This window comes from Paramisgurnus dabryanus, chromosome 2, assembly GCF_030506205.2.
Source record: "Paramisgurnus dabryanus chromosome 2, PD_genome_1.1, whole genome shotgun sequence".
NCBI lineage: Eukaryota > Metazoa > Chordata > Actinopteri > Cypriniformes > Cobitidae > Paramisgurnus > Paramisgurnus dabryanus.
Window position 1 is genome coordinate 19960745 of NC_133338.1, and position 15111 is coordinate 19975855.

Here is a 15111-nt window from a genome sequence, read left to right on the forward strand (position 1 = left end):
GTAAAAAACATGTGAAATTATGACCTTGATATCTTTAATATTGACGTATAGTTAGGTCAAAGGAATCAATTTTCATGCAAGATTAAGACTTGAGCCTGTATTTCACAGGGTCACATTTTTATATATTTGAGATGACCAGCTTGTTTTTATTTTAAAGTTGTTGTTTTTTTAAATATTTCTTTACATTTTATTCAGATAATCATTTGAAGAGTTTGGTTCCAAACCGAGATAACTTAGTTTTTAAATTTTTACAATTTTTAAAAAATATTATTATGTTATCATGTTTTTTATTGTGTTTTGTTGTGATACTTAGCTATGTTTTAGTTATGAAGGCTTAAATCAAAACAAACCAACTGCAGTTTGATTAATATTAATTGGAACGCAAATCTTATGAAGATTTTTGAAAAAAAAAAAATCTCGTTTTGGAACCAAACCCTTCAAACAAGAAAACAACTTCCTTGAAATGTGTGTGTTACATTTAGATGTAAATCTTCAGTCCAGTGATTCAAATGGTTACATTTAAAATATAAAAACATGGAGCTTTTTTTCCTCAATGTGGCACTTTGTTCTAGATTGTGGCCTTCACAATGAAGCAATTAATGGCAATTCCATGGGTTTAATCCCTGTATGGGCCACTTGCTTTTCTACTGTGATTTGCTCCCTGTTCTGGTGCAGGGTTTTCTCATAGACACTGCTACAATGTTCACTTCAGTAGTTCATTTGGGGCCAAGTGACCTTTATTTGTGACCCAGTGGCCCTGTGTAACTTTAACCCTATAGGCTCCATATGGTGTAATGGTTAGTGCTCTGGATTATAAATCCATGTTCAGTTTTGGTGGAACCTGCTGTAGGGGCCGCACTCTGAAAACGACTGCTTTTTATCAACTCTGCGAGGGGCACCCGCTAGTGTTTGTCCATACTGTAAATAAAACAAATACTTCGAAGTCGTATGGTAGTTTTTGTTTGATGGGGTTCATTGGTTTTAATATGGATTATGCATATACAATTTCCACGAATATATATTCTGTCTCATTATTGATTATGGTATGGTATTTATGTTTGGCACCTGGAACCTTTGCTTCTGTGTTTTTATTATGAAGATTCAAGCTAAGACTTAGTAGTTATTTTGGAAATAGCCCTACAATAAAAAACTGGTGAAATAAAATTTGGTTGCCACATCATTTACAGAATGCATTACAATAAGCACTGACCAACACTTTGATAATTAATTGCAATGTATACCATGGACAGCTGGGGATTAGTGGATGAAGGAGGGGCAATTACAACAATACACATGCACTCACATTTTGCAGTCTGCACAGATTTGCAGTAACTATACACATGTGAGTATGTGGGTGCACTTCTTTCTCTATAAAAATGCTAAACAACTGTAATCTGTTTTACAAGAGCTGCATATAATTTTTCCATAAACTGATTCAACATTATATCTTATTCTATAGTAAAATGCATTTATAAATGTATGTCGTATGATAGTAATGTGTTCTTGCTTAATTAGTGAATTTAAAATAGATGTTTACCTTCCCTGCAATACAATCTGTAGCTGTGAAATATTATGCTAGATGACAATTGTCTGGGGTTTATTTATTTTATTTTTTTGGAAAATTATACACAATGAACTTGCAAGATTTACTAATTCTACCTTTATGTCAAACAGAAATACATGAAAAATCTGACAAATATGTCAGTAAATGGCACAGTTGACATTTTATCCAATTGCACCTTCCCATATGAAAGCAAATGTTTTAATGGGTCATCATATGAGTGCATGGACGCTTATCCAGGAAAACTCTTGACTGGTGCCTACATACTGATGAACGCTATCTTTATGCTGCCTCTGAACTGCTGGATTCTGTGGGTGGCAAGAAGAACTAAAGCTGTTGCATCCTCAGACTTTGTCATTGTTAATCAGTCTGTTTCTGAGATTATCAGTGAGATTTCCCTCACAGTTTTTCTGGCGTGTGTTATGCTTAATGTGAAAATTCTTGCAATTATTTCTAGTTACCTGTGCAGTACATTTATAGTGGGTCGGCCACTCTTTCAAACCTTTTTCTGTGTGGAGCGCTATCTGGCTGTGGTCCATCCACTGGTCTACCTAAAATACACAAAATCCCCTAAATTTAAACTGCAACTTGTTGGACTTGCCTGGATAATAATTCTGTTATTAGGATGGTTTATTGTGGATTCCTACCCCAAAATGCCTATATGGTTTTATATGGGACTGTTTCTATCGGTGACAATTGTGTGTACAATTTGCTCTGTCATGATTTTATTGGTTTTGAAAAGGCCTAAGCCAGGAGACGGAGATAAAGAGGGAGCGTATCAACTCAAGAGAAAGGCTTTTGTAGCCATTACAGTCATCATGGTTACACTTTTCATTGGCTATGGGACACTCACATGTGTTATTGTATTGAGGGATCATCTTTCATACCAGGCTTATTGTTTTGTGTTAGGTCTTAGTTGGTGGACCTTTTTGCCAAGCAGTGCAGTTCAGCCATATCTCTACTTGTCAAAAATGAACAAGTTGCCTTGCATCAACCATTAATATCTTTATGCCTGTTGGCTGATCTAGATTATCTGATAAATGTATAATTGTGCTCAATGGACTAAATTAATGTACATTTGTACAACATTTTATTTTACATAGCAGTTACACGTAAATGTACAATTTATGTTATGACATATTCTTATGAGATCACATTGGAATGTCTGATAATTGATATGAATTATTATTATTATATGATAAAACAATACATTTTGGATCTCATGTTCCATTGCATTGCTGTGCTTTAAATGTCAGCATAAATGTCAACAAATTAGCACTTGTGAATCCAAATAATATTAAAATCTCTGTAATTTGTTTACCTGAAGCTACACTTCTGCCTAATAAATGTTATAATGCAAGAAAGATGTATTTTCATTTTTTACAACTTAAGGCATTTTAAGGCCTGTGCATGGTAAACAGGGCTTTTTTTAGTAGCTTAAAAATCTGATTTATATGTAGAACTGATTTGTTGCTGTGACAAATAGGTGTCCATGCTTGGGTTTATTTTAACGTAGCTTTAGTGTTTTAATATTTAACATATTAAATAAGGTGACAAAGATTAAAAATATTAAGTACTGTTTAATTTTAAAGAGCACCTATTTCATTGCTAAAAACATTGTTATTTTGTGTATTTGGTATAATACAATGTGTTCGCATGGTTTATGGTTAAAAAACACATTATTTTCCACATATACCATAAATTTTTGTAGCTCCAGATTTCACTCTTTTCCTGAAACGCACAGATTTGAAAAGCTCTGGGTCCCTGATTGGCCAGCTAATCTGTACGCTGTGACCGGAAATGTGACGCTCCTTACCATATTTGAAAGATTCGGTTGCTAACAGAAGTTACTTTCAGGCTGTGAGTTTTAAACTGGAGGAATTATGATAATGTCGGTCGATCACCAATCCCAGGAAGTAAACTGTTGCATACAATCCGTGTGTTTGTTGTAGTCCAAGAAAAGAGATTTACATTGTAGACGATAACTCGCTTCACCGTTTACTTTGGGGTTGATACCTTTTGCATATCATTAACAGGTACTAATACACACTTAAACACCAAAGGAAATGTAAAAACGTGAATCGGACAATAGGTACTCTTTAAAACATCAAAAGTGTTTTGTATCCAAAGGGCATCTTCATACAAGGTTGTTTGCATTGGGTTCATACAGTATAGACTCATTGTTATAAACAGCTTTTTTGCATCTTCATTGATCACTGTTGTCAGCATGTGATATGTCTTCTGTTTCTGAAGCAAAAGTCTTCCATCAGTTTCAGGTCATTTGAATATTGTCAATCTATAATATTCAAATGACTTTTACTGGCTATATTTTATTATTTGTTATTTTACAACAATCCATAAAATCTTGTGCAGAACATCTGCTAGCATTCTATCAAATGTTCTATTTGTTTACTTATCCGTTCTCTTCTGGTGGAAAGGTGCCATCAATTTAACCATGATGTGCAAATAAAATCCTCAATGTTATTAAAAAATAGCACACAAAAACAACAAAAATACAATAAAACTTTATAATAACTTTTGCCAAATATGCAAATAATGTATTATATGAAATAATAATATTTCAGAGCTGGTGGGGGCAACAAAGAACTTCACTTAGCCTATATTGTACAGGTAAAAGCTGTATTTGTCTTCAATAACAAATGTTAAGTGTGTCCCTGGCATAACAGGTACACTAATAGAAAATAGGTACAACTGTACCTTTTCTGTCACCTGGGTGGATTCCTTAAAGGTTAATTTGTGTATCTTTATGAGTATATCGACACATTGAAATGTTGTACCTTTTGTGGGACCTATTTTTGACCATAAGGAACAATTTTATACCAGTTAAATTGTAGGGGTACAGGTAATGTACCTATAAATGTACACAACAGATCCTTAAGGTACAGTAATGAACCCAAAAAGGTACAACATTGTGTGTTTACTATACATGTAAAGGTACAAAATGGAACCTTATGGCAGTGGTTCTCAAACTGGGGGCTCCTGAGATGTTGTCAGGGGGGCTTCAAGTTTATGACATTTTATAAAATAAATTAATTTATCATAAATTTTGTTTAATTAAATCTCAGAAAAACCAACAGCACTACATTGTATAATTTTATATGTTTTGTTTAATTTAAATATTAAGTATTGGAATGTTTTATCATACATTTTACTTTGGAGGGCCACGTAGGGATGCACTGTATACAAGGGGGCCATACGCTGAAAATGTTTGAGAAGAACATGGGTACCACCCCATGGACAGTTGTGGTACAGTTGAGGTACAGTTTTTACCTTTTTTCTTACAGTGTATACACAATAGTGTGTGGTCATAGAATTAGGTCTGAATGTGACTAGTAACTTTAAATAGCACAGTTTTGACCTGATCATCAGATAAGCAGAGATTATGAAATTTACAGTCAAATCCTGTAATATCAGATCATTTTAAATAGTGAGATGCTGCCTGATATGATTTATTTGCATATTTCCTGTCATAATTCAGACATGCAAAAAAGTGTCAAGTAAACTTGTGTGTGTGTGCGTGTGTGTGTGTGCGTGCGTGCGTGCGTGTGTGTGTGTGTGCGTGCGTGCGTGCGTGCGTGCGTGCGTGCGTGTGTATGTCTAATTGAGTCAGGCCATGACAAAGATTGAATTTATGTGAAATCAGTAAGTGAAATTAAATGTTGATGCTTATAATTTCTTTTAAGCTTAGAAACTTTACTTTGGATTTTTATAGAAATGTGTTGAAAACATATTTTATAGAAAAAATATGTTTTAATCATGCTGTAAAATATGAGAGATAAGGACATCAACATTTTGCAAAACAGTGTTTAATAATAACATTACTAAAGTAAAGTGTTTGAAACTGTAAATATTTTAATAAATAAAGGGTGGGTTGCACCAACAAGGATTAGGCCAAAATCTGGTTTAAATCAAAGCTTATTTAATAATTCCGTTGCACCAAAGTTTAAACCTGTTTAAAAATAAACAGGTTTAAATTTAAACTGTCATTTTGATCCAGGTTTAAATCTTACAGTAAATCTAGATTATCTTTAATCCTGTTGCTCCATTACTTTAAACTCTGTTTTAAATCTAAGTGAAGGATTAACTTTAAACTTGCATATGAGGAGGTTTAAATATGTTTTTTTTTATAATTAAATGCCTGGCTAAATTATTAGAAACACATATCGCGAGCGTGGTGGCGCTATTCAAAGATGCGTTTATTATAACGTCTCAACAAAGTGAGTTTGGCGGCTCAAAAAGTTACCGAGGCTCATATGTGCTTCTCCTCTGTCACGCGCGCTCCAGTCAGACGAAAGACAGTGAATGAACGGACACACGGTGGCGCTTAATGACAAATGCGTTGACACATCTTGTTCATTATTTCACAATATCTGAGCTTTGCGATATTTCCTGTCACAATATTTCCTGGTATGTTAATCAATAGAATTGTTTTAAAAGATTGTCAAATGTTTTTATTTGAATCAGACCTTTAGATTAGCCTACAGGTGTATGTAGGTGATTTATAATACAAAAATCACATTACATTTGCTTGCATAAACTGTTTATTTCCTTTTTGAATGACAATGTCAACATTGTTGCTGTTTAATTACACCGAAAAATTCAACATGGCGGACAAAATAAATCGCAGATGAAGGGTTTAATACAGTTTAAAGTTTTAATCTAAGATTTGTTAATCTGTGTTTAAATTTAAGTGGTGCAACACAACTCGAATTAAAATTAAACTGAGATCAACAAACCCTAGATTAGCTCTAAACTCTGCTTAATTTAATCCTTGTTGGTGCAACCCACCCAAAATGTAATAATAAAGTGAGTATTCTATGCTTTGTATTATAAAGTTACGCCATCTGATTCAGTTATGCTTTATGTTTCTTACAATATTGCAATATACAAGTTAACATACATTAAAAAAATAAAGGGGAAAATGAAAACATTTTTGCTTCTTCAAATAAGCTTTTTAAGTCAACGGTTTTCAAGTAAAAAAAGAGAACAATTTCTGTTTTGCTTTGTATCCACAAGGAGCGGTGTTCGTGACGTCAGCATCTTCATGCGTTTATGCGGAAGTGATCAAAGGTTGAGCTGTGTGGAGGCATGATGCAGGTTTGTAATGTAACGGTTTGACACATGACACAGTAATACATCTAAAATGCCGCTATTGTGTATGTATATAAATTATTTGTGGTAATAAAAAAGTAAAACTTTAACTTGTTTACCATAAGATTACCTGTCATGGCTTTAATTTCATCTCATGTCATAATTAAGTTGTAAGGTACGATGCATGCACTTTTAGGTGGGAACAAAATTGTTGAACTCGGTGGATAAATGTGTGGACGAGGCTTTGGAGGGCCTGGTCAGGAGTAACGCAAATCTAGTGCTACTGCGGGGGCACAGAGTTGTACTCCGGTCTGATTTGGAAAACATAAGGGGGCAGGTCGCGGTTCTCTCTGGAGGAGGATCTGGACACGAACCCGCGCATGCAGGTAATATAGTCCGATCATGAGTCCGATCTGTTCAACGCATAGCATACATATGTACACTAGATGTCGCCTTGGCTACGGCAGTTCATTGGACCGAATGCGTCAAATAGAGCCGCCATCTTGAAACAGGGGAACCCCGCATAAGCGTCATTGTAGGCAATGGTGTAACAGAAATAAAATCACCATAAATCGTCATGAACGCGATTTTCTTGGTTTTCTTTTGGTTCGTTTCAACAGTCAGACATGTATTTAGAATTGAGTCCAGAAAAAAATAAAGTTTTGATTTTGTGAAAATTTACTTTTTCTAACTATAATGCATAGTGCTAGTACCCCTAACATCTATACGCAGCACAAAAGTCCGGCTTCGTCCATGAATTCGAAGTACAGGCGGAGATTGCAGCTTAACCTAGCTACTTCCTATGACAAGACCCCTGTTCTAAGATGGCGGCGGTTTTAACGCATGCTTAGAACCCCAATGCGACATCTAGTGTAAATATCTATCAACGCATAGACTGTAAATAGTTCAACGCCGCATGAACTAACGTCCACTTACAGTAAAAGCTCAGATACAAGTGCGTCTGACATGTTTTCTTGTAAATTAGCTTTTTTATCAGACTTTTAAGGATTCTTCTGACAACAAAGCGCCATTTCTGAATAGCCTGAGGCCTGTTTATAAGCGAACTACATTACATCTTTTACATTACAAAGAAAATGTAAAAAGAGTATTTAATATTACTTATACTTTTATTTCCTTATATATGTATAATTAAATTTTTTCCACATTTATTAATTTTTTCTTTTATTTGGGCTATTTAAAAGAAAAGAAAATTAAAGAAAAAAATTAATGTATAATTAAATTAAAGTTTAAATAAATGTATAAATAAATCGAAAAAAACCCAAAGTACTAATTTTTTATTTTTTGTATATTAACTTATGTATTTATTAATATATTTTTGTTTTTTTACATTTCCTTGTATATTCGGTTATGTATGTATTTATTTATTAGTTGGTCAGCTTTAATATTTTATCCATTCATAATTTCAACATGAATTAAGTGGATTTGAAGAGAAAGTATTTGATGAACTTTTAGTTCTTGCTGAGAGCATTCCCTTAATATCATTATCTCCATTATCATTACCTTAAGCAGTGGATATTTAAATAGTGGAAGCACAGCATTTTAGCGGTCCCCCCAGACTGTTTAAAAATATGCAAAAAAAAGTTTAAAATTAAACTTTTTTCCTTTTATTAAAAATATGCAAATATTTCCTGTCCAATCAGATTTTCTCAAGACATGAAGCGTTCTTTAATACATCAAATATGAATGACTCCAGAGAAATTGTTGCCAAGTGTGAAAGTTTTTCTTGTCCACAGTACTCTGAAGATGTCCTTTCAGCTTAAGGATATTTATAATGTGCTCCAAAACATTGACAAAATTCGCACTAAAAATATAAGCATTAAAAATTTACTGTCTCTCACCTCCACCAATACAAATATAAAATTTCTGTGACACCATTCTGCATCTGCACTTAAGTTTTCATAATATTCATGTGAGGTTAACTTAACACTGTTGGCTTTTTTTAAAGGAGCAACTCTATAATACATCCCACCTGTTTTGGTCAGAGTTGAGCGCTAGTCTGTTTTTTTAATTTGGGGATTTCTCTCTCGTTCAGGTTACATTGGCGTGGGAATGCTGTCAGGAGCTGTGGTTGGAGGGGTATTTGCTTCTCCTCCTCCAGGTAGTGTCCTGGCTGCCATTCTGGCTGTGTGGAAAGAAGGGGCTTCAGGTGTCTTGCTTGTGGTAAAGAACTACACGGGTGACCGCTTAAACTTTGGCATAGCTGCAGAACAGGCTCGGTCGCAGGGCGTCCAGGTAGACATGGTGATTGTGGCGGATGACTGTGCATTTGCTGAGCCCAGCAAGGCCGGCAGTAGAGGCTTATGTGGAACCGTGTTTATTCATAAGGTACATTACTGATCACCTCAGAAGAGCTACAGTAGCTGCAGTCACAGTCTATGTGGTCATGAATAATAATAAATACGTCAATATCATGGTTCAGAAATGTGATATGTGATGATGTAATGAAATAATGTTTCTTATTTCATGAATAAATGTGTATTAGATAGCCGGAGCATTAGCAAAGGAAGGCTGCCCACTGGACACAATTGTAGCCCGAGTGAATGAAGCAACAAAAAGTATTGGTGAGGAAGATTGATATAGAAAACAGATTTTAAATATATTTAGTTTAAAAGTTGCAGTCTTACATGAAGCCACGTCCAGTCCAGACATTTTTTGTTGTTGTTTTACAGGTACACTAGGTGTTAGCCTTTCTCCATGCAGTGTCCCTGGATGTCTTCCATCCTTCCAGCTTCCACCAGGAGAGATGGAGCTGGGGCTTGGTAGGTCAACATTAAAGGGATAGTTCAACCAAAAATTAAAATTCTGTCATTATTTACACCCTTATGTTGTTTTAAACCTGCATGAGCTTCTTTTTTCTGTTGAACACAAAATATATTTTGATAAATAATGGTAACCACACAGTTGATAGCACCTATTGACTTTCATAGTATTTGTTTCTCCTACTATAGAAGGCAATGGGTGCCATCAACTGTGTGCTTATCGTCTAAATAGTAATATTTTTTTATGTTTTATTGGTTTGTTTAGGAATCCATGGAGAACCAGGTATTAAAAGATCAAAGGTGCGTCTTTTGAATATGACAGTCACGCCTGTAAGACAGAGCAATGTCATGTACATGAATGTTTTTTTTTTAATTTTAAGGTATTGGTGTTTTTCAGGTGACATCTGCTAATGAAGTTGTAAAAACTATGATAAGTCACATGACTGATTCCTCAAACAAATCCCATCTGCCCCTAAAATCAGGTACAGTAAGATGTGTAATTGACCAATACAGGGATGATACTGATGGCGTGTTTATTTAAAACTGTATTTGTCTAACAGGAGACAGTGTTGTGCTGTGTGTGAATAATCTTGGTGCTCTCTCGTGTTTGGAAATGGCTGTGGTCACCAGAGCCGCTGTACACTTCTTGGGTGAGACTCAAAATGCTGAACACTTGTAAACCACATACGAGATTTACACCACACAGCATTAGATTCTTCATTAACACGATGAGTGTGATTTTTCATAAGAGTTGTATGTTAGTAGTGTTACACAAAAATGTTGGGTTTTTTTTTTCAGGTGAGCGTGGTGTGCTTGTTGTCAGGGTGATGTCGGGATCATTTATGACATCACTGGAAATGGCGGGGATGTCTCTTACTTTAATGAAGGTTGATGAAGAGATTCTCAGACTGTTTGGTGTGTTTTTTACAATAATACCTGGATAAAAGTTTTTACTCACAGAAAAGAGTGTGTAATTATAAAAACTGTTTTAACAGTTTATGTTAAACAACTTATTTAAAGGTGCATTGTGCAGGATTTTCAGTTACTGTTTGTAAGTACAACATTCAAACTATGCCCATCCTGTGGCCGGTTGCACAAACATAGCCATGTGTCTCAAGAATTAGTCTGATCAACAAGCAATTAGTTAAGGCTAATCAGTCTAACTATTTGGATTTAAATTAGACCAATCTACATTTTTATCTAACATACTTAAAACAGTTATGATCAGTCTTGAAGAAAAAATACATGACTTATTTTTTAAGACTAGTCTTAGAAGTTTATGCAACCAGCCACTAATGTAATAAAAATTAGATATTAACTAGGTATATGTAAACTTTCAGCACAGAATTTACAGTGGCAAACATAAATATACAATCCAGTCATACATTTACTTTTACAACAAGCTTTGTCTGCCTGATATTTTGCCTTATTTGATTTTTGGCACTGCTTATAGCTGGTCCCTGCCCTCAACTGTGCATTGTGATTGGCTGAGGGCTACACTGGCCAAAAGGTTCCTCCTAAAACCATCTCAAGCACCACAAGACGTTTAAAAAATAGAATATTCAGACAGGGGACAGTGTTTCATTGGACACTAACCCCAGTACACACTTCTTGTGGATTATAAGTGAAAATTGAGAGGGATTTTTTGTATGGGCCTCTACTTTATTTTCTTGGATAGTCATTCTTTTACATGTGAAATAAAGATCAGTCAATTTTCTCTTGATATGTTACAGCAAGATTTGCTCCATAATGTTAGTGTACTTTGAAGTGAATGTACAGAATATACTGCATAAGAAGTGAAATGTCTCAAATGTTTTTCTCTCAGATGCTAAAACAACAGCCCTGGCTTGGCCCAATCTCAGCAGTGTTTCTGTGAGTGGGAGAAAACTGCTTGTTGAACCTGTGGAGAAACCTGCTGTAGCTGCAGATAAATACAATGAAGGTAAAAAGGACAGACTAAAAAATTACCATATATGTAATCATTTTTACAAATGACTTATCTGTGAGCTTCATTATTTAAAAAAAAACCTCATGTGCCCTTATAATCTTTAAACAAAAACACAAATCCCCTCATCGAAACGATCTCTCTTTACTTCCAGTAATATGGTATGGCAGGTGGGCGGGGTTTGGGAAAAGATCACAGCGATTAGTAAATAGCAACATGACCCAACTTCCAAAACAATCTCTAATCAGTTCTCGATGGACGAATTCAAGTTCAGTCCTAGCTATTTTCATTTCAGAAGCTGTTTCACTCGGATATACGTCACTACGGGGAAAATAAGACAATTGCCACGCCACATGGCAACTTTAATTTAGCAGATGCAGATTTAAAAACAAACCCTTAAACAACTGGGTTTACACAAAATTATTTACACCGTAATATATGGCTATATAGACAGTGTCATCGGACACACGTGCGGTGATGCGATTCCGCATCTGGTCAGAACTTTACTTCCAGTTTCAGTTCTTGTAATGGTCTGACTAGTTGCCTAACTGAACTCTTGAACAAATACCTCATCGAAAATAACACATGTTTTGGTTTGCTAGGTAATCTACGTGTTGTTTATTTTGCTTGTTGTATAAATAAACTACAATAAAAGGACTTTGTTGTTATTTATTCTTAGCTGAGTTTACCGGAAGTTACGTGTTGACCACGAAAGCCGCTTGTTTATGTTGTTACTGCTGAAATCGTCTATATGTTAATATTAAGCATCTAAGTTTATATTAATCTTGCTAATTGTAATTTTCACATATTAAACATTAACGGGATAGTTTAACCAAAAAGGAAAATTCTGTCAACATTTACTTATTCTCATGTTGTTACAAACCTGCACAAATTTCTTTGTTCGGATGAACATGAAGGAAGATATTTTGAGGAATGTTTGTAACCAAATCGATCAGAGGCTCCATTGACTTCCATAGTAGGAAAAAAGAATACTATGGAAGTCAATGGGGCTTCTGAACGGTTTGGTTAAACTCTGTTAAGCTTTGCTTTCCAAATTCTGCTTGCTTTAACACTTTTTATTATCAAACACTTTCACACAAAGAATAAATTACCCGTGGTTACTTGCTTGTGTAAATAAATAATTTCCACAGTTTTGTATGATGTAGTATTCACACCACAAGGTGTCAGTATATGTTCAAGATAATTGCTTTATTTCATAGATTATGAACTAATAAAGTGTTGGTAACTCACAGCTTCACTTGCATCCATCATTCGCCCTGTTTTGGAGTCTGTGAGCAGAATCCTTCTAAAGCACCAAGAGGAACTCAATGCTTTGGACCGTGCATCAGGGGATGGAGATTGTGGCAACACGCATGCCCTTGCAGCTAATGGTAAAAAATGTTAGACCAAAACCATTAAACATTTTTTTTTTTTTTGGCTAGTGCTTTACACTGTTTATATGTTAACAATGTCATCTATCTCAGCCATTCAGGAGTGGCTGTCCACTAACAACATTCCTGGGAGTGTTGGGCAGCTTCTGGCAGATCTTGCCGTCTTGGTCCAGGAACGGATGGGCGGATCATCAGGGGCAGTATGTGAATGCACATCAGATTTAAACACCAAATCACTGTCTGAGCTAACGAATTGGTCTAAAAGTTATTGAAAGTTTTTCTTATGATTAAATGACATTTAGCTGCCATCTTTCTCTCTTTAGCTATATTGCCTGTTTTTATTTGCTGCGGTCCCCCATCTCAAAGAGAGCTGTGATGGTGCTGCCTGGGCCAGAGCATTGCATGCTGGGACTGAGGCCATGAAGAGGTATGTGACGCTATATATGAAGCTGTCAAACTGTTTTTTAAAGTTATAGTAGAATATTAGGTGATCAGTCTGAAATACTTGTAAACATAACAATGTATAAAGACACATTATTTTGCATTGCATGTTAGTCTTAATATATTGCTTTGTTTTCTGACAGGTATGGAGGTGCTGAAGTTGGAGATAGGACCATGGTATGAATGAAATAAGAGTTAAAGCTTTTCTTCTATATGCCATTTAAACTGTCACAGTTGTTGTGCATGTATTAGTAATCCATATGTAAGGAATAATTGACGACGGGCCATTGAATTATTCAAAAATAATGCACACCCTCGCGGAGTGCTGTTACATAATACAGAAAATAATCAACACCCATGGAACATTTTTCAGCCAATAATAATAAAGCATTCAATAGGCCCATGGTATAATCTTAAATATGTAAATAGTAATCCAGGTTTATAATGTATACTTATTTTGACAAAACACGTGGTTCACATGACGCAACAAACACATATTTTGAAAATGCAAGCAACACACATGACGCTCCGAAGACATATTTTGAATTTGCGCCCCTCGGATGAGCAGTTACGAGCCGCCAATGGTTAATATATTTAAACATTACTGTTAACATCGACAAATCACTGTTCCCTGACACAAATAGAAAATTGGCCAAGCAGTCTTTGTAAAATGATTAATGATTACCTCATCATGCAGCCACAGCTGTTGTGATTGGTTTATCCTTATCTGTGCTGAGAAAAGGTGGACTCTTATTAATGAGGTCATTACATCCTGTGTAAATCTAATAAAATAACCATTCTATGAAAAGCTAACTTCAACCTGGACAGATACCTAACCTGAAAAAAATGCTCATTAAAATCAATTTTGTTGATACTTGCACTAAAATGATCATGGGTATTTTTATAGCTTGATGCCCTGTGCCCCGCTGTGGAAGAATTGAAAAAACTTTCCACAGCACCTCCCGGTGGTCATATGGCAATACTACAAAGTGCTGTGGAGGTATATAAACTACAAATATAGCAATTTCTGTTTCATTTCTTGAATTTTCTATTTATTTGTTTTTAATCTACAATATTGGCCTTTCGCTTCTCTGTCACAGAAAGCAGATTTAGGAGCAGAATCTACCCGTAACCTCACTGCAAGAGCTGGACGTGCCAGTTACATTGCATCTGAACATTTGACCCAGCCTGACCCTGGCACCACGGCGGTAGCCCTTATTCTGAAAGCAGTACTTAAAGCTTTGAAGGGCGAGAGATAAAAAAAAGCTTATACCATGGTCTGTGTAAATACTCCATTCTGATTGGCTGGAAGGTGTGCATTAAAACCATTTAATGCACAGGTAGTTCCAGTCAGTTTGATTACAGTTAGAAATTAATCCGCTACTATAAACATTGGTAATTTGCAGAGAGAGAGAGAGAGAGAGCCAGAGAGAGAGAGAGAGAGAGAGCGGTTGAGTGCGTCTCTCTCTCTCTCTCTCTCTCTCTCTCTCTCTCTCTCTCTCTCTCTCTCTCTCGTCCTTCTCTTTCAGTTCTCTCTCTATCTCTTTTTGATTTTTGTTTTCATTTAATGTAATGCATTTCAATTCATGTAATGTGTCCTTATATACCGGTAGTAATCGTGGTTAGAGACGCCGGTTTTATTTCACACTTTACATGATTCATTTAAATAAATGGCATGATTAGTTCAAATAAAGAAGGCCTTGTCACTGTCAGTGTTGCCTGTCATTCATAAATTATTTTAATAAATCAATTAAAGAATCATTAAGTTATATGCTTAAGCAACGACCGGATAGACGTTAAAGAAGAGACAGACACAGCCACAGCTATCTCGCGCACTCATCTCTCTCTCTCTCACTCGGGTCCCTCTCTTTTAGTTCTCTG

The 15111-nt window shown here is 35.5% G+C and overlaps 1 protein-coding gene across 1 annotated transcript; it reads left to right on the top strand.

Moving 5' to 3' along the window:
* The first annotated feature begins 6605 nt into the window (after window positions 1–6605).
* Window positions 6606–14661, top strand: tkfc (triokinase/FMN cyclase). The gene is made up of 16 exons (XM_065275491.2): window positions 6606–6679; window positions 6870–7059; window positions 8727–9019; window positions 9177–9255; window positions 9364–9453; window positions 9719–9753; window positions 9851–9935; window positions 10014–10103; window positions 10252–10368; window positions 11279–11395; window positions 12652–12789; window positions 12883–12989; window positions 13113–13216; window positions 13374–13407; window positions 14138–14230; window positions 14331–14661. The coding sequence occupies exons 1-16, from the start codon at window positions 6671–6673 to the stop codon at window positions 14487–14489; spliced, it is 1740 nt and encodes a 579-aa protein (XP_065131563.1). The 5' UTR covers window positions 6606–6670; the 3' UTR covers window positions 14490–14661.
* Window positions 14662–15111: the final 450 nt, after the last annotated feature.

Excerpts from the sequence above, each read along its gene's own strand:
- tkfc (XM_065275491.2), top strand. Across the intron at positions 9,256-9,363 it reads TGAAGCAACAAAAAGTATTG|GTACACTAGGTGTTAGCCTT; the intron begins GTGAGGAAGATT and ends GTTGTTTTACAG. Across the intron at positions 9,936-10,013 it reads CCATCTGCCCCTAAAATCAG|GAGACAGTGTTGTGCTGTGT; the intron begins GTACAGTAAGAT and ends TTTGTCTAACAG.